General features: G+C 43.4%; 1 protein-coding gene across 3 annotated transcripts in view; it reads left to right on the top strand.

The window, feature by feature from the left end:
- The first annotated feature begins 3,424 nt into the window (after positions 1–3,424).
- Positions 3,425–27,959, top strand: part of Stac (SH3 and cysteine rich domain) — a 127,232-nt gene continuing 102,697 nt past the window's right edge. The window contains exon 1 of one of the 3 annotated variants that reach the window (XM_076577219.1): positions 3,425–3,747. In XM_076577219.1, coding sequence (XP_076433334.1) covers positions 3,637–3,747 — 111 coding nt within the window. In that variant the 5' untranslated portion in view covers positions 3,425–3,636. The remainder of the gene's footprint in view (positions 3,748–27,959) is intronic. The other 2 variants (XM_076577220.1, XM_076577218.1) reach the window with 2 other exon arrangements.

Here is a 27,959-nt window from a genome sequence, read left to right as displayed (position 1 = left end):
AGGATACGTGTCACTGTGGAAGCAGGCTTTGAGGTCTCGTATGTGCTCAAGCCACATCCAGTGAGACAGACCACTTCCTGTTGCCTTTGGATCAAGTTGTAGAATTCTCCAGCACCATTTCTGCCTACATGCCACCATACTCCCCACCCCCATGCTCTCACCATGATGATAATTGACTAAACCTCTGAACCTGCAAGCCACCACCTTAATGAAATGTCTTCCTTTGTAAGAGTCGCCATGGTCATGGTGTCTCTTCACAGCAATAGAGACCCTAACTTAGACACCTGGTCAGAGGACAGCCCACTTTGCCGTTGATTGCTTAGAGAAGGGTACCATGGCAACATGGCACTGATTTGGAAGCATAAGTGAGATAAATGGGCTAGAGAGGGAGACTGCAAAGAGTCGTAAACCATTGTAGATATATATTGAAGAATAATAGATAGATAACAAAAAATGAGATGAGAAAAACTCATTAGAGAAAAACACAAGAACAAAGATTTGATTCTGTTTGAGAAGCCATAGACAACTATTACTTATAAGACATAGGATCTCCCTCCCTCTCTCTCTCCCTCTGTCTCTGTATGTGTGTTTCTCTCTCTCTCTCTCTCTCTCTCTCTCTCTCTCTCTCTCTCTCTCTCTCTCTCTCTCTCTCTCTCACTCTGTGTGTGTGTGCGTGTATCTGTCTGTGTGTGTGTGTGTGTGTGTGTGTGTGTGTGTGTGTGTGTGTGTATCAAAGAACAACTGTAGGTGTCATTTCTCAGTTGTCTTCCATCTTTTGTTTAAGACAAGGTCTTTACTGGCCTGGAACTCCACCAAGTAGGCATGGCTAGCCAATCAGCAAGCTCTAGGGATCTGCTTATCTCTACTTCTCACCTCCTAATCACTAGCACTACAAGTGTGGGTCACTAGTCCCACCTTTTTCATGGGTTATGGGGATCGAACTCAGGTACTCATGCATTAAGCACTTTCCCAACTGACCCATCTCCCCAGGCACCAGAGCTACAGTTTCTGTTAGTAGACCAAAGGTCAGATCCAAGGAGGCAGCTTTCCTACAATCCCACAGACCTAGAGTCCTGCCTTCTCGTAAGGCTGAGGCAAAAGGCCATTAACCCCAGGACAAAATCAAATCTTTGTTCTTGTGCTTTTCTCTAGTGAATTCTTTTGTGGTCTGGCTAACTTCTCTTATTCTTCATCAGTATGCTGACAGTCTACCTCAAAAGAAAAAGAATAGGAGATGGAGCTGAGCACAGTGGTGTAGTGTCTACTGAACAGGTACAGGGGCTCAGGGTTTGAACCTCAGCACCAAATGCTGTTTCCATCAGAAGACAGTATTTCTTATATCATCCGCTTAATCCTATTGATAACTAAAGCTGAGCATTTTAAAACAAGAGGCAGCACCAGGTGGTGGTGGCACACACCTTTAATTCCAGCACTTGGAAAGCAGAGGCAAGCGGATCTCTGTGAGTTTGAGGCCAGCCTGGTCTACAGATAGAGTTCCAGAACAGGCTCCAAAGCTACACAAAGAAATCCTGTCTCAAAAAAACAAAACAAAACAAAAACTTGGGGGATGAGGGGTGGGGAACAAGGGGTATCATCTTCAATTCTAAAAAAAGAAAACAAAACCTAAAACCTAAAGAATGATTTCTCGTTGTAAGCCAGGGTATGCTAGCTCCCTAAGGCATAGGTCTTGAGGACCTTGGAAGTTTTACTTCCGTGGGATATTCCCTTGGCCCTTCCTGTATTCGTTCAGGCCTCACATCGACACATATTTGCTTGAGTCCTATACTGTCCCTCATCACAGTTGGTTAACTCTGTGTGAGTGTGCATGAGTGTGTGAATTGATTTCTCTCTCTCTCTCTGTCTCTCTCTCTCTCTCTCTCTCTCTCTGTCTCTCTCTCTCTCTGTCTCTCTCTGTCTCTCTCTCTCTCTCTCTCTGTCTGTCTCTCTCTCTCTCTCTCTCTCTCTCTCTCTCTCTCTCTCTCTCTCTCTCTCTCTCTCATTCACTCACTTTTCACACCCAGAAGTGGAGGCTTCACTGACGGTTTCTTCACGCTGTAGCAGTTTCTAGTAAATAATCTCTCACAAAGCAGGCACCGCCCAAGATCCGACCGTCTATACAGTGCTGTGTCCTCTGTGCTGTGCCTAAAGCTGGTGGTTGGTGTGATGCCCGGCTTGTGAGAACTTCATCCCCATCCAGCACAGTGTTTGGTGGAGGAACACCTGAGGCCTTTGAGGCTAACCAAAAGGGCTGGGCTGGGTCACAGTGGAGTTTGTGGGGTTTGTTTGGTCTTAGGGTTGTTTTTGTTCTTGTTTCGTTTTGTTTTACGTTTTGAGACAGGTTGTTACTCTGTAGCCCAGGCTAGTCTAGAACTTGTCGCTTATCCCAGGGGGCCCTTCCCACATCAGCCTCCTGGGTGACGTTGGTGATTTTGGAGGTGAGCTGGAGGAGGATCACAAACGAGAGTAAACAGGAATAAGGCCCTATATGCACATACAAAAAATCACTAAGAGCCCCGTTACTCTATATTCTAACTACAAGTGACAAATTTAATTTTTTAAAGAGATAAAAATACGGAGGGATTTTTGTACTGATTTTGGAAAGGCTTTTATAAATTTAGGAGTATTCCCTTGGGCTACATACTCCGTCATGTTTGTAAGACAACCCGGATCCTCTGTGCCTCGGTCCAGTGATGCTCAGCGCCTGTTGCCAAAAGATCCAGTAAAGCAGTTCAGTTCACCGGTCTAAGCAGGTCTTGAACACAAGCACAGCCCCGCAGCCCGGGGTTTCCTCTTCACTTCTAAGCCTGGCTTAGCTTTCAGGCTCCACAGTCCAAATGGCAAGGATTTGAAAATCCCCAATCACTCCCAAGTCCCAGCTCTGCCATTTATAGCTGACTGACGGACTTCAAGCAACCGGGTTCAAACCTCGGTTTCCTCGTCTATAAATGGAAGTGACAGTGCCAAACCCATAGTGAGCCTGTGAGGCTCAGCGGGAGAAACTGGGGACCAGGTGTCCACACACCAAGTGTATTATCTGCCTGATTTAGATCAAAGCGGAACATTGGAAATTGCAGTGCCCACGGGTCAGAGGACGCCCACACTGGTCCCTGCTGTCACTGAACTATAAATTAAGCTAAGTGCCACCACATCTCTCTTCACTTTCAGGGCCAGGGATGAGGGATTTGCTGAAAGTGGCCCGTAGCACTTGTTTGTACTAGCTTTCTGTTCTTTGGGGTTTGCTGAGCAATTTCTCTTAGAACATCACCAGACTCTGCACGGAGATCCAGCACTGTCGGGGTGGGCGCGGCCCCCGCCCGCCCTGGGTTCCCCCACACGAAACCACGCAGCCCCGCCCCGAGCCGCCGCCTCCTGTCCTCCAGGGGGCCAGCCTGGGCCCACCCGCCTGCTGCGGTGGGCGGCAGTCACGACGCGCGCGATCTCGGGCGAGGTGGCCGCGGGCGCTGCGCGGGGCGGGGCGGAGGCCCGGGAGGTGGGCAGGACCGGGCCAGGCCAGGCCCCAGGGCGCACGCCGCTGCCTGGCGGGATGGACAACCCAGGGACCCGGCACTGAGGGAGCGCAAAGGCAAGCGAGCTTGCGGTTCCCCGCAGGAGCCCAACACCATTCCCGCCGCCACGATGATCCCTCCGAGTGGAGCCCGCGAGGACAGCAGGGACGGGCTGACCGGGGAGGCAACCGGCACAGAGCAGCCGCCCTCTCCTGCGTCCACCAGCAGCCTGGAATCCAAGGTACCGTGCGCCTGCCCTGGGGAAACACCAAGTCCCCTCTCCCTCTGTCACCTTTCCTTTGGGGTCCGGTGCTAGGGGAGCTGGGACACATGCCCAGTGACCTGGGACCAGCAGGACCCGTTGCTTCTCATGCTAAGCCAGCTGCCCACAAACACAAACCTTTGCAGGGTTTCTGCCTTAGAAGCCCAGGCACTTCACCCTTACCCCGTGCCCAGATGGCTTCCCTAGGCTGGAGAGGGAGTTAGGATGATGTGTGCCCTAAACCTGCTTGTGTCCCCAGTGTGGGTGGGTACTGGTAGCTTCTGGGGACAGAAAGACTGAGACAGCCTGGGGATGTTCCTTTAGAAAGCTTGGGCACTGAGCCCACAAAGTGTGCCTCATCCTGGGGTCTCAGGGACCCTTTGCTTACTAGGGTGCTTCCCTAACTTCAGATACCAAGAGTTTAAAGAAATACATGAGGCGAAGAGAAGTAACTGGGATTGTAAGAAAGTTAGTTTTCCCCTGGTAGAAGTTGCTACTCTGTAGAACTTAACACTTGTCATTTTAAGAGTCACACTAACACATATACACAAAACCAAGCCCGCAGCACGTCTTCTGTCACATTTATATTTCCTCTGAAACTTGCGTGGGTGCCAGGCACATGTTTGGAAAAACTGGAAGAGAACCAAGTAAAGCGTGGCTGCTTAACTGTGCAGAGCCAAATGGCAACCCCGCCGGGAAAGTAAACCTCGTAAGATGGAGTTGCAGTTAGTTTCATAGAGTCCTTTAAGTGGAAGGCTCGTGGCCGTGCACGGGTCTTTGTGAGGACCTGGGGCATTGTGGGGGAGAGAGGGAGTGCTCCCTATGTTGCAAAGGGATACCGGTTTAGAGGTCAGACAAGAGTGAGGACAAGTGGGACCCTGTGGTCCTGCTGTGCAACCTTGAATGGCATCCCAGCTCAAGAGGTACTGGTGATGGGCGCGATGCTGGTACTGTGCACTTGCGGTGTCAATAGTTACCATCAGAGATGGCGGTCTAAGACCAAAATCTTTGCCCCAGTTTAACTCCTGGCTGTCTCATCTGGACACTAGTGGCAACTTCTCTAGAATCCAGTTGGAAAGGCAGACAAGACCATTTGAGGAAGAGGTTAGTTAAGATTACCTAACTTACCCTGTCCCTGTGTGAGCTAGGGAAAAGGGATCCACCACACTAGATGGTCCTTTCCAAAGCAGGTTCTCTGTGCATAGCACCTCTCTTCTACCTGGAACCCAATGGGACTCATTCTTGTCAACCATTGACCACCAGTCCTAGAGAGGCCAAGGACCAGCTACGTTTCAGAGGTGATCTAGAACTCTGTAGATGGCATAACTCAGCGCAAGAGTTCAAGTGTTTGTTTTGTAAACTTTGCATTGGGCCTGCCATCCTGGAATAGGTGTGTTCTAGAAAGGTCTTAGCCTTTGGGTAAAACAGCAGCATGATTCAAACACACAGCATGGGCTTGCTATTTATAAATGTCCTCATGTAAATCATTTGGCAAAGCAAAAGCCTTCTATGTACTGCCTGTAATTACCCACCAATTTATCCGGCTTACGATTTCAGGTCTGTAGACGTCCATTTTTCTAAGTCATCTATGTGCCTGTTGTGTGTCTCAGTTTGCCACTGTGGTTTAGGCATCCTACTAGCCAGTGGACATGAGCTCTACAGAGCAGACTCTAAAAAACTAGATACCAAATAGTGCTATTCCTAACTGGATCGAGGGGGTTCACTTCCCTCAAAAGAGGTTGGCCTGCTGACATGGAGGAGCAGTGAGGAGGGACAGATGGCTTGGAACAGGAGCTGGTGAGACCATCAGTGTGCACAGTGAACATCACTGGCCTTTAAGAGGCTCTACACCCTAACGAGAGCCTGCTGAGATGGGCAGTGGTGTTGCATGCCTTTAATCCCAGCACTCTGGAGGCAGAGCCAGGTGGATCTCTGTGAGCTCGAGGCCAGCCTGGGCTACCAAGTGAGTTCCAGGAAAAGGCGCAAAGCTACACAGAGAAGCCCTGTCTTGAAAAACCAGAGAGAGAGAGACAGACAGACAGAGAGACAGAGAGAGGCAGAGAGAGACAGAGAGAGAGAGAGAGAGAGCACCTACTGGGAAGGTGCAGGCAGAGCAGGGATGGCTCTCTACTGAACTCTTCCAGGAAGCGGTTGCGTGGGTCCAAATGTGCACATTCCAATATAAGCAAAAAGATTTCAAATACATCCCAAAAATGTCAAGTAAACTAAATGATGGACATGTTTATCAGCTATACTAAATTCCAGATCCATATATTAAAAATACCACATGTACTCCATAATGTAACATAATTATGATATGGCAGTTAAACACATTTTTTTAAAAAAATATCATCTGGAAGATGCATAGTGGAGGTCCTACTGGGCATTGAAATTTCTCCGAAAAGACTTTTTGTTCATGTATTTGTTTAATTTCTCATCACACGTATTTATTAATTTAATGTATGTGTGAACATGAGCTTGCTACAGTGTTTGTGTGGAGGCCAGAAGGCAACTTGCAGGAGTCAGGTCTCTCCTTCCACGACGTGGAACCCAGGGATCACACTCAGGCTTAAAGCAAGTGCTTTCATCCACTGAGCCATTTCACTGGCCCTCAAAGACTTTTAAAATTACTTTTAAGAGATATATTTTAGCTGGCCATGGGCCTTTAATCCTAGCAATTGAGAAGCAGAAGCAGGAAGACTATAGCATGAGACCTGGTCTCAAGAAAGAGAGACAGAGACAGAAAGAAAGAGAATTTCTAAATATAAGAATAACAAGTACTAGCTATTTGAAAAGTCCAAGGGAAAAATAAAGAAAAAAGAAAAAGCACCCATTGATTGACAGTCCAGAAGCAAGCTCAGACAGCACCGTGTTCTCTGCCTTCCCCGATTTCATCAATTTCTATGCTTACTTAGTGGCAATGACAACAGTGAATGTCCGCTAAAATGTTCCCTGTAGTCAGGTACAACCCCAATCTTCAACTCTAGAAGACTCTACTGTTACATCCATTTCACAGATAGAGCAGTGAGAAACTCTGGAAAGATAGGAGACCTACTCAAGGTCATGCATCTCCTTGAGTGGCAAGAGCAAGACCTGAGCAACTGGACCTTGGAGTCAGGATTTTTGATCATTACCTATCTCTTGTTCATGCATTGCTTATATTGGCCCTTTCTCCTGACATCCTAGAGATCAGAACTTCACTGAGAGGTCACTGGCAATACATTATGTCTTCCATATCCTCCTCCTCCTCTTCCTCTTTATCTTCATCTTCATCTATTCCTTTTGTCTAGGATTATGAACACATATCATCACACCTGCTTATAGTCTTTTCATTATAGTTACTTATTTATTTGTTTGTTTATGTGTTTATGTGTATGCACAAACTCTTGCAGGAGTGCACATACCATGGCATGTGTGTGAAGACCAGAGGACAACCTTTTGGAGTCAGGTCTGTCCTTCCACCACATGGGTTCTGGGGATCGAACTCAGATAATCAGGCTTAGAAGCAAATGCTTTCATCCACTGAGCCATCTTGTCAACCCAGTCATGTCTTCTTAAGAAATGGGACTGGGGAGGCAATTTTATTAGTAAAGTGCTTGCCACACAAACATGAAGTCCCAAGTTTGATCCCCAAAACCTTCCTTAAAAAAGCTAAGCACAGTGGTGCTTGCTTGTAATCCTAAGCACTAGAGAGGCAAAGCTCACAGATCTGTAGATCTCATGGGCCAGCCGGTCTAACCTACTTGGCATATTCTGGACCAGAGAGACTCAGCCTCAAAAAGTATGGTGGATAGCTCCTGAGAATGACACCTGAGGGTTTACTCTGGTTTCCACATGCAAGCACACATATATACATTCACACACTTGTGTGTACATATGCATACACAAACATACATAGGCAGAAAAGAAAGAAATCAAGAGCTGGAGATGTAGCTCAGTGGTGGAATGCTTGTCTAGCTTACTTAAGACCCTAAATTCAATCCACAGCACTTCAAAAACAAATAAATAAACCAAGTCACATTGTTGTAAGAAATGATCAATGACAATTCTTATTTGGCTCCTTTATCCTTATATTTGCTACTTCTCACTCCAAAGTACATGTGTGGAAGTAATTAGGTTCATTATCTAAGAACCACCTGGAAAACAGGACACACCAGACCCTCTCATCCAGAGGTCTATACAGCATCATGAGAAGCAAGCACATACACACAGTGTCTGAGTGTATAAAATACACAAAACACCACCAAACATAAAACAAGGGCATACAACATCTCTAGAAGTCCATTTTCTTTGCAGTTTCCCTAGAAAGCTAAATGATGGAGTGTTGAAATTAGTAACACTAGAGAACATTTATTCTGGGTATTTTAAAAATTGTATCCTTGCATTGTGTCAACCTATTTATATGGAAAATTTCAACATTCGCAAAGGGAGACAAACAGTGTCAAGATCCATCATAGATCTGACGAGCTACCTTCCTTGGCTATTGGTTCATGGGCAGTAATGTTTGACATACTGTCCCATCACCAAGACCTCACACAGGAGCATCTTAAAGCAAATTCTGGGTCAGCAGATCCTTTTACCAGAAAATCTTTCAAGTTGCATATCTAAAAGATAAGGACTCTTTGGGTAAACCCAGGATCCCATTAGCATATACTACAGATGTTTTTGTCAATAGAGTATTTTAGAGGCACAAAAACTGTTGGAAATCTGTGAGTAAAGAAACATTTAAGACCTCAACAGGAACATGTGTACCTTATACAAGTTTCATGAGAACATATGGCCTTCAAAGCTCTAGTGCTCTCAAATTCTCTCTCTCTTCCCTCTCAGATAGGGCTCTAAAGAATGACAGTAAGTTGCTGAGATGATGTAACACAGAAAGTTAAATAGTTATTGGCTGCTGGCTATGCTCCTAGCTGAGAACCCAAGTCTTTCACTTTGGATCCCAGGATGATTTCTTCAGAGCCTCAGAGCCAATTCCTGTAAGCACATGTAGTCATGAAGTTTAATGTAATTGTAATTTTTTTCTTTTCCATTAGTTGAGCTGAAAACTCTGAAAGCCACTAATGTGTGGCCCATCCTCTATCTTTCCACTAACTGTTCCAGAAAGACCATAGCCTAGTTTAATTACAGAGTCCTGGACAGAGATCAATGAACCAAAGGGGAAGAAAACAAAAAACAAAAAAACCTTGTCCCAGTAGCTGAATTTTTTTTCCCATTTGACTTGGTGACAGCATAGAAGTTTCCATACAAGGGTGGAATGTGAGATTTTCGGCCATCAGGGATGTGACTTAAGGTCTCATCTAGATTTGCAAAAGTATCCTAGGCTTTGAAGTCGATAGACAAAATCCCCAACCTCCTCCCAGTTGCCACTGCTCTAATATAGGCAAGGTGGCTCACTGTCTCCAAGCTTGGGCGTCATAGTTATAGTGTCAGATGTCAACAAAAACCTAAAGGCAGCTGGGAAGGAAAAAACCTCAGCTGAATAATTGCTCAGAGCTGAGTGGCCTGTGGCTGTGTTTGTGAGGCATTATCTCAATTACTAATTGTCCCAGCCCACTATGCATGGTGCTATCCCTGGGCAGGTGGGCCGGGGCTATATACAAGAAAGGAAGCTGAGCAAGCCACAGGAAGCAATCCAGTAAGCAATGTTCCTCCCTGGTCTCTGATTCAGTTCCTTCTCTGGCTTCCCTTGATGGTAGACAAGAAATTCAATTTCTACTCAAAGGAAGAGGATGAAGCAAAATGTATTCAAATCACTAGGGAAGCCAGGACAGGCATAAGCTGCTAAACTGAACCCCAGGTATCACTGCGGTTTTTCAGTGCTTCTTCAGTCGTTGGACTGTTCTAGAATCTAAGGATTATTGAATTCCAAAAGAGCAACACTCATGTCCTCCATCAACTTCCTCCCACTCCAGCCAAGAGAGAAGAGTTTGTATCTTTTGTCTTCTTCACATTTCCGACCGAACCAAAGAAATGGCTTTGGCAAAGGCAGCCTTCTTATAGTTCTCCATGTTGCTAAATAATTTAAAACATTACTCAGAAGCAGCTAGTTTTATGAACTGACTCCATCCCTATTTATGTTACTTCCATGCATAGAAAAATAGAAGGTATTCTATGCAGACAGCTGGAAAATCAAAATAATTTAAATAAGGAAAATATGCACATCCCACATCCACCCAGAGATAAGAATTGTTCCATGTTTTTGCTCTGTTTCTTTCAAGTACATTTCCCTTCTTGGATTGATACACACTGAAAATAAAATTGGAAGATACTTTCTCACACATGCATTATGCCTTTTCTTCCACCTGCTCTTTCCGGACACACTTTCCCATCCTCTGAAGTCATCGGTATAATATTCCATTTATCCCATTTCCTTGCTCAACTACTTTGATTTTATCAGCTCCATTTGCTTTTCATATCTAGGTTCTTTCCCAGCTTTCACACATTTGAAAAATATTAAAACCTGCATCCTGATGCATAAGCATTGCATATATTTGCGATTCGATCCATTTCATGAGAATTTCTTGGTCCTGTGCCTTTTATTCTCATTGTTACCAGGATCTTGAGAACTCCTCTGTCAGCCTTTCCTTTGTAACAAACTTTTCATTCAAATAGAACATCCCAATAAAAGATGCAAACAAGATTATAGCTCAATGATTTTTTTAAAAAAGCCTTCTTGGTTGTGGCTAACCACTAAAAAAATCACAAAATAGAATGTGTCTCACACTAGAAAATCCCATATCCTGCATGTACCCTTATAGTCACCGCCTCTCAAAGATGAGCAATTTCCTCACTCCTAACTAAGTAAATTACTTTTGTTTGTTTTGGAAATTTTGACCAATGCATCCATCAATGTGGACCACTTAATCGCTTGGTTCTTCTTCTCTACAATATGTTGGGCCACTTCAGCAGCCATGTTTTCATTTTCAGTGTCGTGTATTACCCATTATGAGAGTAGGGCATGATTGTTTACCCACTTTCCTAATGAGAGCTATGTGGGTGGTCTCTCTTGTCTGGGTGCTCAAAGCAGTTCCGCTGTGATCATTCTTGTACATACCCTCTGTGATGTATAGGAACTAATCTGTTAGGCTTATACCTGTGAGCAGTCTTGTTGATCATAGTGTGTGTATATGCATATGTAGATATTGTACTGCAGTCAATACACAAACAAGCTAGCAACATGCAGCAGTTCAGTCCCTCAGCACTCCCAGCACTCATATCTGTCTGTCTGATGTTTTAACTGTGCCATAGGTGATTATTACCACCACAAAATATTTAATTCATAATATCCTCAATGGCCAATAAAACCACTTGGTTTTCACATGGTTATCGGCATATTATATATATAATATATATATATATATATATATATATATATATATATATATATAAAATAGTTGCTAACATGTCTTATTTACTTTCCTGTTAGACTGACTCCCTTTTTGTTGGAGTCCTTTATATATTCTGGATATGAGAACTCTTTGGCTTAGCCGAAATTCTTCTCTGTATCTGTCTCTCTGTCTCCTGTCTCTCTCTCTCATACTGCATCTGTCTGTCTGTGTGGATGTTTGGATGTAGAGGCCAGAGGATCTCCAGAGTCATTCCTCAGCTACTATCCACCTTTTTAAAACATTTTTAAAACTATCCTGTAATTGCATAATTTCTGCTTTCCTTTTCTACCCTCCAAACCCTCCCTGCTAACTGTCTAATTCGTGGTCTTTTTGCATGAATTATAATTACAAGCATATATGTGTATGTGCATTGTAGATCCAAGCCCTAATACGTCTATAACACAACTCCTGTACCTAAGGCTCAGGAATCATTGCAGAAGAGGGACAGAAAGATCATAACAGCCAGAGGACCAGGGTGAGGTGGTGAGGTTGTGTCTCCTAAGAATGCCAGAAACTGCATTGATCAAGTCTCATCAGCATGACTGTTTACATATGAGCTGAACAAGAACACCACCAATAAACATGCTAACACGGATAGAGAAAGCTCAAGAGACCTCTGTCCTACACAAAGAACTGCACACAACCAAGAATGCTGAGAGCAGAAGAAACGGTCTCTGCCCAGAGAAGAGGCTACCTTTACTTTTTAGAAGACAGGTCTCTCACTAGCTTGACCCTCACCACGCAGGCTAAGCTGGCTGGCCAGTGAGCCTCACAGATGTCCCTATCACGGCTTTCCCAGGGCTGGGTTTACAGGTCTCGCACCACCATACTGTGTTTGTTTGCTTGTTTGTTTTGAGTGGATGCTGGGCATGGGACTCAGGTCCCTATGCTTGAAGACTGAGTCATCTCCCCAGCTCCTCTTAACAGGAAGTCTTAGTCTCACATGGTCCAGTTTGGTAATCCTCCTCTTCATGGGTGTGCTTGCTCAGAATCATGATGATGTTCTCCATGCCCAATCCAAGAAATGTTATCCACACAGCTTTCACAGCTAGATTAAAATCTATTGGTGGCTTCTTTGTTGGTATGGTGTAAAGTACAGATCAAGACTTGGTGATGGATGTACTACCACCTATGCCCTGAACAGTTCAACTGTGCATATGAAAGGGTCACGTCTTTGTCCAAGTATGGCACTGTCTCAAGCATCCGGGCTTCATTATCATTGAGGTCTCTGGTTTTGGTAGACTGAGCCCTGCAGCTTTGATCTTCACTCTCCTTTATCAAATTGACTTGTGGAGGGACACTTTTGGCTCTTCACATTTTAGAATGAATTCTAGAATCACAAAACTACTTGCTAGGATTTTGATGGGGATTGAAAAAAATTGGTAATACCTATTTTGAGAGAATGGAATTTATAATATGCAGTTTTTCAGTAAAATCTCCCACTCCCACCTTCCAAGTCCTCAGGCTACCATTAACTGAGAAATGAATTTGTTAATTTTCCAATTTGGGGATTCCTAGAACCAACTTGTTTTAACATAAATTTGAACCTCAAGTCTATGTGGGCAAATCTGTGATAATGGCCTCCATAGGAAATATTTTTTAATCAACTTTGCCTACCTCAAGTCTAAGCTAATATTTCTTCCCCATCATCCTGAGTTGAGAAAATGTTTGCTTTGAGTTCAACTTTCTTTTCTAGGTTTGCCCTCCAAAGAACAATTATCAAAACCCATCACTCCAGATTTGTTTTTACTGTGATGTGCTGGCTCAAATCTTGACACAAATTAGAGTCATTGGGGAAGAAGGAACCTCATTTGATGAATTACCTCTATCAGCCTGACCTATGGGAAAGTCTGTGTGGCATTTTCTTGATTAATGATTGATGTGAGAGAACCCAGTCTACTACCAATAGCGCCACCCCCAGGCAAGTAGTCCTTGATTATATAATAAAGCAGGCTGAACAACCACTGGAAGCAAACCAATAAGCAGCCTTCCTCCATGACTCTCTTTCAGTCACAGCTTCCATGTCCCTTCCTTGAGTTACTTAGCTTTCTTTCATAACGGAGTGTGGAACTGTAAGCCAAAACCAGAATGTATGATAAAACACAGATCATAAAATTTACCATTTTAAGCGTGCAGTTGGTGCCATCATGTATATTCACATGGTGGTGTAACCATCACCACCCATCAGTCTCTAAAACTTTCCTCACTGAAACGCTATACTTGGTCAACAATGGTTACCTAGCACCCACCTCCCCTAGGCTCCCAGTAAACACATCAATTCTACTCACTTTCCTTATAAATTCAGCTGTTGTGGCTATTATGACTATCTTGTGTAATGTTGACCCTTTTCTGAATAGCATATTTCTCTTACATGATGCCCTCAAGGTTCCTCAATGTTGTGTCATATGAGAATTCCCTTGTATTGAGGGCTGAATAGTATTCTATTTTTAACACACATGCATACATTTTATTTATTCTTATATTAATATGACTTGTGTTACATTGACCTTTTGACTATCATTCATAATGCTGCTCTGAGATGGCACAGACAGAATCTGCTCCAATTCTTCCACTCTTCTTCTTTATACAACCAGAAATGGAATTGCTGGAACAAATAGGAACTTCACGCTTAGCTCGCTAAGGGATCGTCGTATCATTTTCTGTATCATTTTAGTTCCTTCCCAGGAGTACACAGCAGAGCCAATTTCTCCAGATCTAGTTGTTGTGGATGATCTTAATGGCTTTAAAGGAGCATTCTGCTGTTATATGAACTTTTGTTTCCTTAATGTCTGGCCATCCTCAGCATCCTTCCTTGTTTTCATAAGTCATTTGCATCTATTCTTTGGGAAAAGATTTAGTAAGCACCTTTGTACATTTTTTACTTGTACTGGTGGTTTCTTTGCTGGAGTATCTGGTATCACATCCTTTGAAATCAGCATGGTGGTGAATGCCTGAAAACCAGCACTCAGGAAGCCGAGGTAGGAAGCTAACTACATTCAACCTCAGCCTGATATAAGGAGGGAAGGAGGGAAGGAGGAAGGGAGGGAGGAGGGGAGGAAGGGAGGAAGGGAGGGAGGGAGGGAGGGAGGGAGCGAGGGAGGGAGGAAGGGAGGGAGGGAGGGAGGGAGGGAGGGAGCGAGGGAGGGAGGAAGGACAGATAAGCAAATTGGAAAGACAAAAGTAGCATTGACTTTACTTTTATTACTGTTCTAATTACATATACTCTCTAGAGGAGAAACTTTTTCACACCATTCTGTTATTTGTCTTTTTTCTCCTTTGTGAATGATCAGTTCATGCCCTTGTCCATTTTTTTTTACCCTGCATATACATTTCCTATTTGTTTTTAAAATTCTCTATCCACACTGAAGCAGTGGTCTTTCTTATGCACTTCAGACATTGTCTCACACTGCCATTTATTTTTCAGTTTTGTTTATAACATTTCAACATAGATTTATTTTTATCATATAAACATGCCTCAAGTTTAGCTATGTGTTCTTTTCATTTATATTTAGGAAAACCTCCATCATCTTGAGAACAGAAAAATATTAATCTATATTTCTCTGTATCATTACCATATAAAGCTTATTTTTAACACTTTATTAACTATCTTGGATTTGTATCATTCATTGTAAGGTATGAAATAATTCTAAATTTCTCAAATGATTAGTCGGTATCTTAAAACCATTTGCTGAATGATTTATTCTTTTCTCAATGAATTAAAATGGTACATTTATTATGTAATAAATGGTAATAGGTACTAGATTATTTTTGGAATCATATGTTCTATTCTGATGACTTTAAAATGTATTCTTTCATTCTGCACTGCACATACTTTAAAATGGGCTTTGATGGGTGCTGGGGAGATGGCTTGGTGGCTAAGAGCACTTGCTGTTCTTCCAGAGGGCCTGAGATCAGGTCCCAGTACCCACGTTTGGCAGCTCACAACCATCTGTAACTCCAGCTCCAGGGCATCTGACACACTCTTCTCATTTCCAAAGTATGATCACATGCTTTTCATCACATGCACACACGCACACAGACACATACACAACAATGAAAATTAAAAAGCTAAAGTGGACATTGGTAGATGATGAGAGAAGTACCACCCTGGGGATTTTAGTAAGTTATCTGTACTTGCCTTTTGTTTTTCTACCAAGTTATACAAATAACATCTTTTTTTCTTTGCAGTTTTGGGACCGACACATACTAGGCAAATGTTCTACCACTGAGCTATATTCTCATTCCAAAAATAATGCTTTGGCTAAAATATTCTTTATGGGAAAATATTTAAAATCCTTTCCTGTTTTTTTTAAATAAACCACATGTGATCACTATTTATAGGCACCCTGGCATGTCACAGTTCACGAGAGCTCCTTATCCTGCCTGACCACATCTTATTACATTAAAGAACTGATAAAGAGAGAAGGGGATAGATATGTGTACTCACATTTAAGTATTATGTGATATATCTATATCTATGTACACATTGAAGTTGCATATCACATAGTAACTCATGAATACATACAATTTAGATGTTTTACATCAGTTAAACTTTATTTTAAATAAACTTTATTTTTAAAAAAACTAAAAAATATTTAAAGAATCCTAATATTTTTAAAGTAATTGTGCAATATGTCTATTAGTGTCTTAGTGAAATATTCACAGTAAGGAGATTTTTATCCAGGAATATAATGTATTTATTTAGTTTTGAAATGGTTTTATGCCTTTCAGAAATTATTGGAAATTTTATATATATTCTAATGATTCTCTCTCAGCCATTTCCTTGGCACGTGTTTGGTTCCAGAACACAGTGACTTTGCAAATGTCAGAAAGGTACCTCTCATTGCTGTGAAGCAGGGATGTCCAGGGTACAAGCAGAGGCAGATCTGGTGAGGTTGCTTCCTGGTTTAGACATCATGCCTTCTAAATGCCCCCCTGTTGGAGGGAGGGGAGGCCAGTTCCGGGGACCTCTTTTATGAGAACACTAGTCCTTTCTTAAGAATTCACTTCCAGTTCTGTTCTCATCTTCCCAAAGTCTTGCCTCTTCCTACCATCCCACCGATATACCTAGGCTTTAACGAGTGACCCAGGACAGGACATGGGCCTTAACAGCCCAGCACTGAGTATTTCATACTCTGAGTTAGCATTAGGAACCATTGCCTGTATTTTATTTGCTGGCGCATAGGGAATTCATTTTTATACACTTCTGCAATCTAAAATCTTTTAGGTTCCATTTCTTGATTTCTTTCTTAATTAAGTATGTGTATGTGTGTGAAACTGAATGTGTGTATGTGCACATATGAGTGCAGATTCCTATGGAGACAAGAAAATGGCATCAAATACTCTGGACTGGAATCACAGGTGGCTGCCAGCCACCATGTGGGTGCTGGGAACTGAACCCGGGTCCTCTGTAAGAGCAGCCAGTGCTCTTAACTGCTGAGCTGTCTCATTAGCCAAGATTCCATTTCTTGTTCGTTAACGAACACACTAAAAATAGCCAACCTGTGCATGAAATGGTGCTCACATCTCTAAGCATGAAGTAAACGAAGAAATAAAACCACAACACAATGTCAAAACCTAAGGATGACTATTGACATAAAGACAGGAAGCAATAAACACTGGCAAGGAAGTACACAAAGAGAACCCTCTTGTGCACTCTCAGGAATGAGACAGGTGCAATCACTGTGAAAAATACCTTCAAGGTCCCATTGCTGTAGGCTCTGACAAGCTCACTTCTGGGTATATTCACAAAGATAACAAAGTCATCACCTTGGAAATGTATCTGTGCTCCCATGTTCACAGCCAGATATGGTCACAACAGTCAGTAGGTGGATAATGAGATGGAGAGATGTATGAACACACAAGGATGTGTATGCACACATGCATGCACACACACTTTTATACATATGTGTAAATAATAAAATATTGTTCAGTCTTTAAGAAGGATATGTATTGCCATAACATGAATGAATCTAGAGGACATCGTGTCAAGTGAAGAAAAATAGTGCATGATCTCACGTTATTTCAATGAGGAAGAGGAGGGGAGTGGAAGGGAGAGAGGGGAGAGAAGAGGAAGAGGAGGGGCAGTGAGTGGATCATCGTGGGGTTGATGGGAAGAAGAAATAGATGCAGGTCAGAGGGTATTGTGGAACAGACATGAGGAATACGGCAAAGGAAGGGATGCCATGTTAGGGATTTCTCTTGAAATAAGAAGATTTTACTTGTCACACCAAAGAAGCAAGTGTGAAATTAGCTTCACTAGAGGAGACACTTGACTGTCATATCATATGGCACTGGGTTGCAAACTCAAATAGCCACAAGAGAATTTATTTAAGAAAATAAACAAGGCTTGTGTAGATGTCTTGGTTAAAGCTCTTGCTGAGGAGGTGTTAGAATGGCAGCTTAGAGCCCCAGGTCCCACATTAAAGCCTGGTGGGCATAGCAACCTGCCTGTAGTTTTTAGTGCTCAGACAAAGGGACCTCCAGGGCAAGCTAGCTAGCTATATTGTGAACTATCCATGAGCCCTCTCAGGTTTAACTGGCAGACCCTGTCTCAGTGAATAAGGTAGAGAGTAATCAAAGAAGATAGGAGACAGAAATCTTGGACCTCCACATATGAGCACACATATGGACTTGCACACACAGGTGTGCACACACTCATGCAAACATGCAAAACACACACACACACACACACACACACACACACACAGAGAGAGAGAATGAGAGAGAGGGGAGGGTAGGATAAACAAACAATAGAATGCTGTGTTTCTGACTGGTCTGGAGCAATGGGCTCTGGAGTCAGACATTGTGTTCAGTTCTCACTGTACCTCTGGGATGCCAGATAACAGCCCCTCCTTTTCCAGAGCTGTACCATGTTTTCTGTAAAGTGAACCTATAACACCTCCCACAGCACTGCCATTAGAGTCAAGGCAATTAGTGGATGCTGAGTGCCTGGGATCTGCTCAGGAGTGGATATTTGTATGAGGTAGTTATAATAGCTATGATCATAATGTGACCTGGAGCTACAGCCCTCTTTTTAAAGGGCCAGGTAAGTGCAGTTGTTAGGAAATTACAACTCCCCGAGTACAGTGACTATTACTAGAGGCATCAGACTCATACCTGACCTATTTACAGAGTCACTAAAGTTTTCAGTGTCTTGTAGCTGGTACTGAGGGATGGCCTTAACTCTCCTGATATCCCTAGCCACTCTGGAGACTTCTGCAGATCAGGAATTCCATTTGAGAAAAAAGTATTGGTTACTATGCAAGTTCAATTCTGAAGGCTAATCAGCTTCCAGCTAAGTCATCCCATTAGATCCCTCTCATGCAAACCACACACTCCCCATCATGTTAACAATTAAGCCACTAGGGTCTTTGTGTTAGAGACAGATCACATGCCTGGCCTACTGAGAATTTCCATCAGGACCAGGTGTGGAATTGTTTCAGGCACGTAAGTCATCAAGGGACTGTTTTGGGCCCTTTGGCCTTTTTATCTGGTGGGTTATATTAATAGATATCCTGAAATATTAAATTCTTTTTATGTTCTTGGCACAAGAACTTGGCCACAGCGTTTTCTTTTAATAAATTTCAGTAGTGTGATTGCCAATGTGCTATTATTTTTGAATCTACATACATATGAGAGATTATTTCCTTATCTGTTGCCTGGTGCTCTTGGTCACGTTTCATTTTTAAGGATATGCCAAACTTAAAAAAAAGTGATTTTGGAGGAAGGCCATGGATGCTTTGGGTTTTCTTTATAGAACTCTTGATAGGGCCTAGAATTCCCCTCCTCTCTGAATGAATGTTTGGAGGAAAACAGCTTCCAGTGATGTCTAAACCTAGCATCCATCTCAAAATAAAAGGTAAAGACACTCTTCTGGTATTATCATTATTTTATTATTATTTATTATTATTATTTAAAATCCAAATTGGCTTCAGTCAAACTTGTTAATTTTTTATTTGCCAGAAGATTGCATTGCATTTGAATCTTCGTAACATCTCTGGGCGTGTTTATGGACAGCTGCAGGAACTTCCCCCAAGCCTATTTCACCTTAGCTCAAGAAGGAGCCCTGTTGGCATCTACCCTGGGAGCACCCTTTGTGCAGCTCTCTGTTTTTATATGAATTGGTCCCTCAGGTCTGGATCTAAAGCTGGAAGCAGTCAACACCACTGCTCAGATCACCACCTTAGGGAAAGAATGGACCCTTCTCCCCCAAGACTTCCTACTCTGGGTTCCATCCTGTCATTCACATTGACACTATCTATTCCTTTTTTTTCCAGTTTTTGAGACAGGGTTTCTCTGTGTAGCTTTGGTGCTTGTCTGGATCTTGCTCTGTAGACCAGGCTGGCCTCAAACTCACAGAGATCCACCTGGCTCTGCCTTCCCAGTGCTGGGATTAAAGGCATGCACCACCACTGCCCAGTGACACTATCTAATCTTAATGCTTGTTCCTTCCATCTCTACCCACCCTTCATATCTGTCCTCTACCTCAACACTGTGTTCAGCCCATACCCCTCTCTTCATCCAAGTCCTTCTAGATTTACTGGGATAGCTCTTATCTGTTCTTGCATTTTCAACCAATTGAACATTCCTAATTCTGCATATCTAATTGAGCCAACTTTCTTTGGAGCTCTAGACCATACACATATCCACTGCTCTTTGGACAACTTCTTGAGACCTGTGTCTTAAATCAACTCATATTCAACTAAAATCATTATTCCCCACTCAAATGTCACCCCAGTTTTTATGTGGTCAGCCATAGATATTCTTCATCCACATCACCAACCAGGCTAGAAAGCAAGACTGTCTTGAGGAAGTCAAAGCAAAGACAGGCTATTTGACAAGTGACAGGAAACAAGGGGTCTCTTGATTCTTAATAAGTGCTGTCTTGTGACTTAAAATGAGGCATATGCATGTCACCTGGTCATAATGTCCCCTCTCAGCTAGTTTTTGGTCAGGGTCTTCTTCTCAGATTAGGAGCAGCTGTGACTGTAGGACAAAGGCTTGGAGTAAGATACAAGACAAATAGAGAAGAAGGACCCTGTGGTACTCAGAGGGTCAGGGAATGCCGCTGCTCTCTTGTCTTCCAAAATACCTTCAAGGAAGTATGTGCCCTTGACAATAACATACATCCCTCCTCTGCCAGCACACTCTGTGTTTCAGCCAGACAAGATGACTTCGGTATCTTTGAGACAAATCCTGTCATAACCTTTACCCAGGGATTTAATTGTCAGGAGCATCCTGTAACTTTGGGGGTCCTTTCCTCTCACTCAGGTTGCATGTCTGCTAGTTGGTCTATGTTCAGTTACCTCCAGAGATGAGCACCTCCGCTCCACCCTCAGCAGCTTTGGAACCTCCTTGGCTTCCTCCATGGTGTGTCCTCCACTCTCTACTCAGATGTCTAGTCTTCCTCCATGGTGTGTCCTCCACTCTCTACTCAGATGTCTAGTCTTCCTCCATGGTGTGTCCTCCACTCTCTACTCAGATGTCTAGTCTTCCTCCATGGTGTGTCCTCCACTCTCTACTCAGATGTCTAGTCTTCCTCCGTGGTGTGTCCTCCACTCTCTACTCAGATGTCTAGTCTTCCACTATGGGACATTGAAAGGTTCTTCTTCTTCCATGTTATTGTCACCACTGTAAAATCTCTCTTCAGCTCATCCACCGGATGTCGTCATCACAGTTTCCTGCCAACCCCAAGCAGGCTTTCTTTCCCCTGGAGAGAGAGACTTAAGTAAGTTCGAGTTCACACCAAAACTTGCCATAATCTTGTCAAATAGCCTCACTTCTGAGTCCTTTAATCTCTCCCTTTCTATGGTCTTGTCTTCTACTCTTTCCTGTGGAAGCCTCCACTTCCCGGAACATTGGGTTTCTTTCCCTTTGGTACTTCTGTTCTGAAGTCACTTCTTCCCCCACCTGAGCACAGAGCTAATTAAACTGTAAGTGCCCTCACCACCCACCCTCATCACCCACCCTCATCACCCACCCTCATCACCCACCCTCATCACCAGCCCTCATCACCAGCCCTCATCACCCACCCTCATCACCCACCCTCATCACCAGCCCTCATCACCCACCCTCATCACCCACCATGATCACCAGCCCTTGCCACCCTCTCTCAGCCATTCTGGCTCCTGGGGTTCCACTTTCAGTCATGACAATAAGTCTTTTGCAAATACTCTCGGCCTGCTAGATTCTGTGTCCCTCTGTTCAGAATCATATGGAAAAGCCAATTTCCTGCTTACTCTGTTTCTGCACTTCTGGAGAGATACAGATGATAGATGATCAGCAGGTCATTTTGGTGAGGAAGCTCTTTGCATAGGATCTATGGTGCCCTGAACTGAACACCTGTATCACCCCCTGGATCCATATTGTGACCCTGTGATGGTGATGGGAGAGAGCTTGCTTCCTTTCTCAGCTCCCTCCTGGCAAAATAGCCATCTGTGAATCAGGAGCTGAGCCCTCCTTAGGCACTGGCCAGATACACACTCTGACCTTGGAATTTCAGTGTCCAGAATGCTGAGAGATTATTGCCTGCTGTTAAAACTGCCAGCTGCTGGTATTCTTACTACAGGCACCATGAACTGACTAAAGCAGAGACCAGGAAAGGATTCGATGACAAAGTCATTTTGAAGCACAAACCAATATGGAATGAAGAAAGCATTAGTCATGTGAAAGCTGAGGGTCAGAAGGGAAGGGAGGTGACCTGGAGGGAAGTTTCCAGGGATTCTCTTGTATTCAACTCCCACTTCACTGTTGGAGAGCTGGGGTGACATGTTCCATCATGCCTGGCTTTGCATGGATTTTGAGGATCCAAATTCAGGTCTTCATGTTTGTACCACAAGGACTTCATCCACTGAACTGTCTCCCCCAGCACCAGCTCTGAGCGTTTCTAGTGATTAGTCCTTCATTGGACTTTTGCTTATATTTTCTTTTCATTTCTGAGTTTCCCATAAGTGATTTATCAGATCCTGTGTACCTGACAGTTTTAATATTTCTTAGATTTCCTTTAAAACCCAAGTTGGCTAGGCTGAATTTTCAGGTACCTATTTGCTTAATTAGTGCATCTTTGCTGATAATTAATGTATTGATCAGGTCACTGTTAACCGTCCTCAGTGGGCCTTCTAATTAACTATGAAATGATCAATCTCCTGATATGAAGTTTCACTATTGTCTTATTGAGCAGATGTGAAGCGCTATTCCAGCCTCTATGGCTTCTATTCTCTCACAGAGAAATAATGAAAATACTGTTCCCTGAAAAAGTTGCCTGAGTGAAAATAGAGCAAAACAAAACAAAAATATCCAACTTGGAAAACTGAAGCATGTTTCATAATATCTGAGCATGAATACAAGAAAAAACATAGAGTACAATCAGGATACCTAGTGTCAAACCATGGCTCTGCCCACTGCAGCATCTCAAATGGGGTGTGTGTGTGTGTGTATTTGTTTGGTATATATGCACATATGTGCATGTGGGTGCACATGTCTGGAAGGCCGCAGGGGGAGGGGAGAGGTGTGCTATCAGGCATCCTATTCTATCAGTCTCTCTACCTTATTCCTCTGAGACAGGGTCTTTCACTGAACCTGGATCTGAAAGAGCAGCCAGAAAGCCCCAATGATCCTTCCATCTCTACACATATGCACACACACACACACACACACACACACACACACACACACACACACATATCTAGGGTTACAGATATTCAGAGCCATGCCCAGCTTTTTGCATGGGTATTAGAGATCTGAATTTTAGCCTTCATACTTGCATAGCAAGCACTCTTACCTACTGAAACATCTCCTCAGCCCCTCAGTCACTATGTGAAGCCTTCTATCTAGATCGCCTAAGTGCATAGATTGCATGAACTTGTCTGAGAAATTATATAGTGTTTCAAATGTTACTTGTTAGTCTCTTCTCATGGTTAAATGTACTGTGGCTTCTCCCATAGCCTATCTGATTGATCATTTCTGTATACAATTGATAATCAATTTCAAATGTTGATGATGGCAGTTGCATTAAACCTGTGTTTCAGGAGCCAAAAGCAAAATGCCATGCCATCTAGTATCCTATCAGGATCCCTCCTGACTATTAATTGCACCTTCCCTTGTAAGTGTTCACAGCCTGGTAGGGCAGCTGTGCAAAGCCTTGTTGAGTGCCCTGAGCCTATGCATCTGCTTCCCAGACTTTCAGTGGCAATTGGGGGACAGAGAGGACCCAATGAGAAAAGCAGCGGCATTGACTTTGCCTGACAGTGGTCAGGCTAAAATGTCACCTGCCAAATGATGAGTTTTATATTAAGACTGTCCTAATCAAATATAGAAACAAAGTTAAAATAAAAAACAAAGGTGTTAGAGGGATGGCTCAAGGCTTAAGAGCACTTGCTGCTCTTGCAGAGGACCTGGGTTTGATTCCCAGCACCTACATTAGGCAGTTCATAACCACCTGTAACTCCAATTACAGGGGATCCAACACCTTTGTCTTGCCTCCAGAGGAACTGTAAACACAGAGTGCACATGCAGAGAATCAGGTGCACACACATATGCACATAAATAAAATAATATTTATTAATGAAGAAAAGAAAGGGATGAAGAGAGAGGAGACATAACACTGGTCAAATCCTACAGGTCTGACCTGGAAGATGCCTTCCTCCAGCATATGAGTTGCTAGAGCTGTGTTAGGTATGGAGCTTAAATGTCTTAGTACCTCACGCCTTGTCTTCAGAGAGGGTCTGTAATACCAGAGGCTGAGTCATATGAGATTTCTCAACATGTGACTTCTCAGGCATGTCTGGAGATGGCTGCAGGGCAGGAAGGAAAGCAGGTAGAACACACCCATGGCTTCACATTCATTGAGTCTCCCCTTTGCCTAATCTCACATTCAGGCCCTGGAGCAAAAAGCCTACCTCATAGCCATCCCTATCTTAAAGCAATATGTATGGCTTTTAAAACTTTACATCAGTCAGACCCTGGTCACAGAGTTGGAATAGAACCCTGGTGTGTGTGTGTGTGTGTGTGTGTGTGTGTGTGTGTGTGTGTGTGTGTGTATGTGTGTGTGTGTGTGTGTAGGGGGGGAGGGGGAGATCTCATAAAAGAAAAGGGAAAGGTCCTACAATTTAAGGGTGACTCTGAAGGGACAGCGCTCAGTGAGGCAGAGCGGCTGAAGATTAGGAGTCAGGCCCTAGCTGAGGCTGTGTGGGCACCACAGCTCCTCCCCTCCGTCAGACTCCTGCCGTACTACTTCATCCAGGGTAGGCTCTTGCCTCCTCCATGACCTACAATTTAGAATACCATCATAAATATGTGCTTCAAAACACAGGGCAGATGGAGTTGAGAGCTTTCAACCTCAGAACTGTCTTCTCACTCCCCAGCATGCTACCAAGCTGCAGAGCAGAATCAATGACAGAGACGCTGCTGGTACAGGTGTCACCATGAGCATCACTATCCTGGAGTAAACATTTACTCTGCATGCCTGAGGTCTAGATGCAGGTGTTCTCCAGATCCAAGCTGATCCAGAATTGTCCCTGCAATGCATAAAGGCTCTGGCTTCAGTCTCTGTCACCCCACAGATGGCCAGCATTTGTTCAGCTGGCCTGGAGGTAACTGCAGTGGCCATGCTGGACTGGCCCAGCCTTTCATCACCCACGCTTCTTTCCCCAACTGTAGACTATAGTCCACCCTGCCTCTGTGGAAATAAAGGACCAAACAGTTCATTGGAGGGTCAGAGGATGCAAGGGAAACTCCCAGCCATGAATTCAAGAAGCTCAAATTCAATGATACATCATGGTGCCTTCCTAGGCATATTCCTAACATTTTCTTATGCTCAGAAAAAAGGTTCCTGCCTTTCTGAATCATTTTTTTAAAAGGGCTGTAAGTTGCTTTACTTCCAAAACCTTGCAGAAATCTGCCTTAAAGGACCTGATAGAAACAGCAATTGTGTCAGATTGGAGTCATAACTAAAGTGCTGCGGAATGTCTAGTGAGAGTTGCACCGAGAGTTGTACTTTAGGAACATGGACGAGGATGATGCTGAGAGAGCTGCAGCCCTGAGCAGTCGTAGGGTCCACCCATTTCTGCTCCCAGGCATCTTGAACCAGGTTTCCTCTCTGCGCCTTAGGAAGACAGAGAGATGTGTTCTTCTGGGAACTGTCACAGCGTGCACGGTGATGTATGTGAATTGTGGGGCATGGTGTGCAAGGAAATAGGAGCTCCTTGCTCAAATATCTTTATGAACCCCAAGATAACAGTGAAAACCCCAAGATTATAGGAAACCTGGAGTTCTTATAAGTGCAAAAGCCTGCATCTGCAACAGCCTAAATCAGATCGAATAAGAGACATGAGCGGGCATGTCCCTTGGAGTGTGCACGCTGACTTATATCCATTACTTTATTTGATCCCCTTTTCCAGATGAGGGAAGTTCAGAGGCACAGAGGCGGAATAGACTGAAGCAGTTTGCCCACATCACATGGCTGGTTGGAGTCTGCACTAGAATTCATTTCTGGCTCTGGCTATCCATTTGTTTGTTTCTTTGCTTAATCTTTCTGTGTCCACATTCCTGTGGCCATAAAGCTTGTAAGGAATGTATTGACCTCTATGTTCAGATTTCATTCCTTCCAGGGCCAAGCAAGAAGATATATTCAATAAAACTATATTAATGAATCAAATAATTAACAGATGGTCCAGGTGCTGGTATAATAATGATTTAAAACAGTAATGATTAAATATAAATGCAAGATCAGGGGAGAATATGGGAAGGAGGGAGAGTGGAGAGAAGGTTGAGTGAGATTGAAGAGGTGGGCAGGAGGGGGAAGGTAGCAGCACATCCTGGCTACTCACTGCACACCACTGTCCATGCCTTCTCCATCTCATCCTTACAGCACTTCCCCAAACAGTGCATGTTTTAGGCTCACCTTACAGATCCAGGCAAGCTTACAGCAGTTTACTAACTTGCCCAAGGATGCAGGCTCAGGATGTCTACTTAAATAATGATTAACATTAGCCCAAGAAGCCACCCAGAAAAAACTCAGAAGGCCAGTGTAGCATGAATCTTAAATGGTCTTATTAATAAAATCAAACCTGCGACCAGATATTGGGGTGAATGCTTGAATATCAGAGAAGCAGAGCAAGCCACAACTTCCTCACCTTGCCAATTCCTCAGCTGATGCTGTTTCCTCAGACTGGAAGACTCTGAGTCCTCATCCAAATGGATTTCAGCTGAAATGCTTCTCGAAAGCCTGAAAGCTTAACCGGCCTAGTTCCTGGTTTTCACGCCTTATATACCTTTCTGCTTTCTGCCCTCACTTCCTGTGATTAAAGGCTCACTTCTTGGGATTAAAGGCATGAGTCATCATGCCTGGCTGTTTCCAGTGTGACTTTAAACTCACAGAGATCCAGAGGGATCTCTGCCTCCTAAGTGATAGGATTAAAGGCGTGTACTCCACCATTTTCTGGCCTCTATATCTAGTGGCTGTTCTGTTCTGTTCAAAAATCACACAATATTTTGGGGAACACAATACTACCACAGGGCAGGCAGAGGGGACAAGTCCAAGTATACTCATCAATTGTAAGAAAACATTAACTCATCAAAGACAAGTGAAGGATGATGAGAGCATCTAATGTCACAGGGAGCCCTCCACACATCCCGATGTGTGACCTGCCCATATTTCCTAGAACAGAGACTGTCTGTTGGCCTCTCTAGCTCAGATCATTCTAGTCAGAGCCTTATCTACACAGAAAAGTCACTAGGATGCACACGATCAAGCCAGTCCTTCACCTTTAAGTGTGAATGGACAGCTAATGACTGACTGCAGGGAACTAGAGCCCACACCCATTCAGGAAAGTGAGAGATGACACAGAGAGTTTGCACATGAGATCCACGAAGTATGGGCGCCCCCAAAGGATAGATGTTTATTTGTTTTAAGAGAAAGGATAATCAGTGCCTACAAATGCGTTTTCAGAAAGGGAAAATTTCAAATTTTTGTATTTGAATTAAATAAACTAATTAATTTCTTGAAAATCCATGGAAGGTCTCAAAAGCAGAATAGACAAACCTAAAGACTGAGTCAGTAAAATGGAAGACAATCTGTGAAGTTGTCACAGAATAAAATGTACAGAAACTAAATATAGACACTGGTTGCCAGCACCTTTCATTGGGAAAGAATGGTCAAAGTTGAATGAACAGACTGCTAAAGAAGAGGAAGAAATCTTAGAAAAAATTAAGAACAGGACAAAGAAAATTAGATGTATGGATTCATCTTAAAGGAGCCTAATAAATATCGAGCAGTAAAAATGAACAATAACACTGAAATAAAACTGTATGTGAACAGAAAAACCATGGTAACATTTGTAAACTACAAAGTTGAGAAAAATCCTGAAATGTCTCCACAGATATAAAAGCAAATGACCTTTTCATAATGAGAAGCAGCAAAGCAGAAGACAGGGAGTCAAAGTCAAGGGCAGTATGGCTTCTGAACCTGAAAGACAATGTGCTCAAGCTGGAGTCCAATGTCAGGTGATTGGGGTGATTCTGGAAAAGATAGCCACCAAAGGACACAGGTTCAAATTAAGGCCTACAGCAAGCATTCAAAGCCACCAGCCTGGTTTTAAAATGTCTCCTTGGTCTCAGAATCAAGGAGAACAAACCTTTAAAAAAATAAAGGCAACTCAAGACAAGCAAAAAGAAAGAGTATTCAACCCCTACTTTAGTTTTTAAAGCAAGAGGATGTTACTGTGGTTCCACAATTCCATCCACTATGTGGTCAAAATTTAAAACCCAATCTTAGTTATTTGTCACCACACCAGTGGTGAC

The sequence above is a fragment of the Peromyscus maniculatus genome, chromosome 7 (assembly GCF_049852395.1).
Source record: "Peromyscus maniculatus bairdii isolate BWxNUB_F1_BW_parent chromosome 7, HU_Pman_BW_mat_3.1, whole genome shotgun sequence".
NCBI classification, from domain to species: domain Eukaryota; kingdom Metazoa; phylum Chordata; class Mammalia; order Rodentia; family Cricetidae; genus Peromyscus; species Peromyscus maniculatus.
Note: the sequence above shows the minus strand (reverse complement) of the source record. Positions and strands in the feature narration are given on the sequence as shown.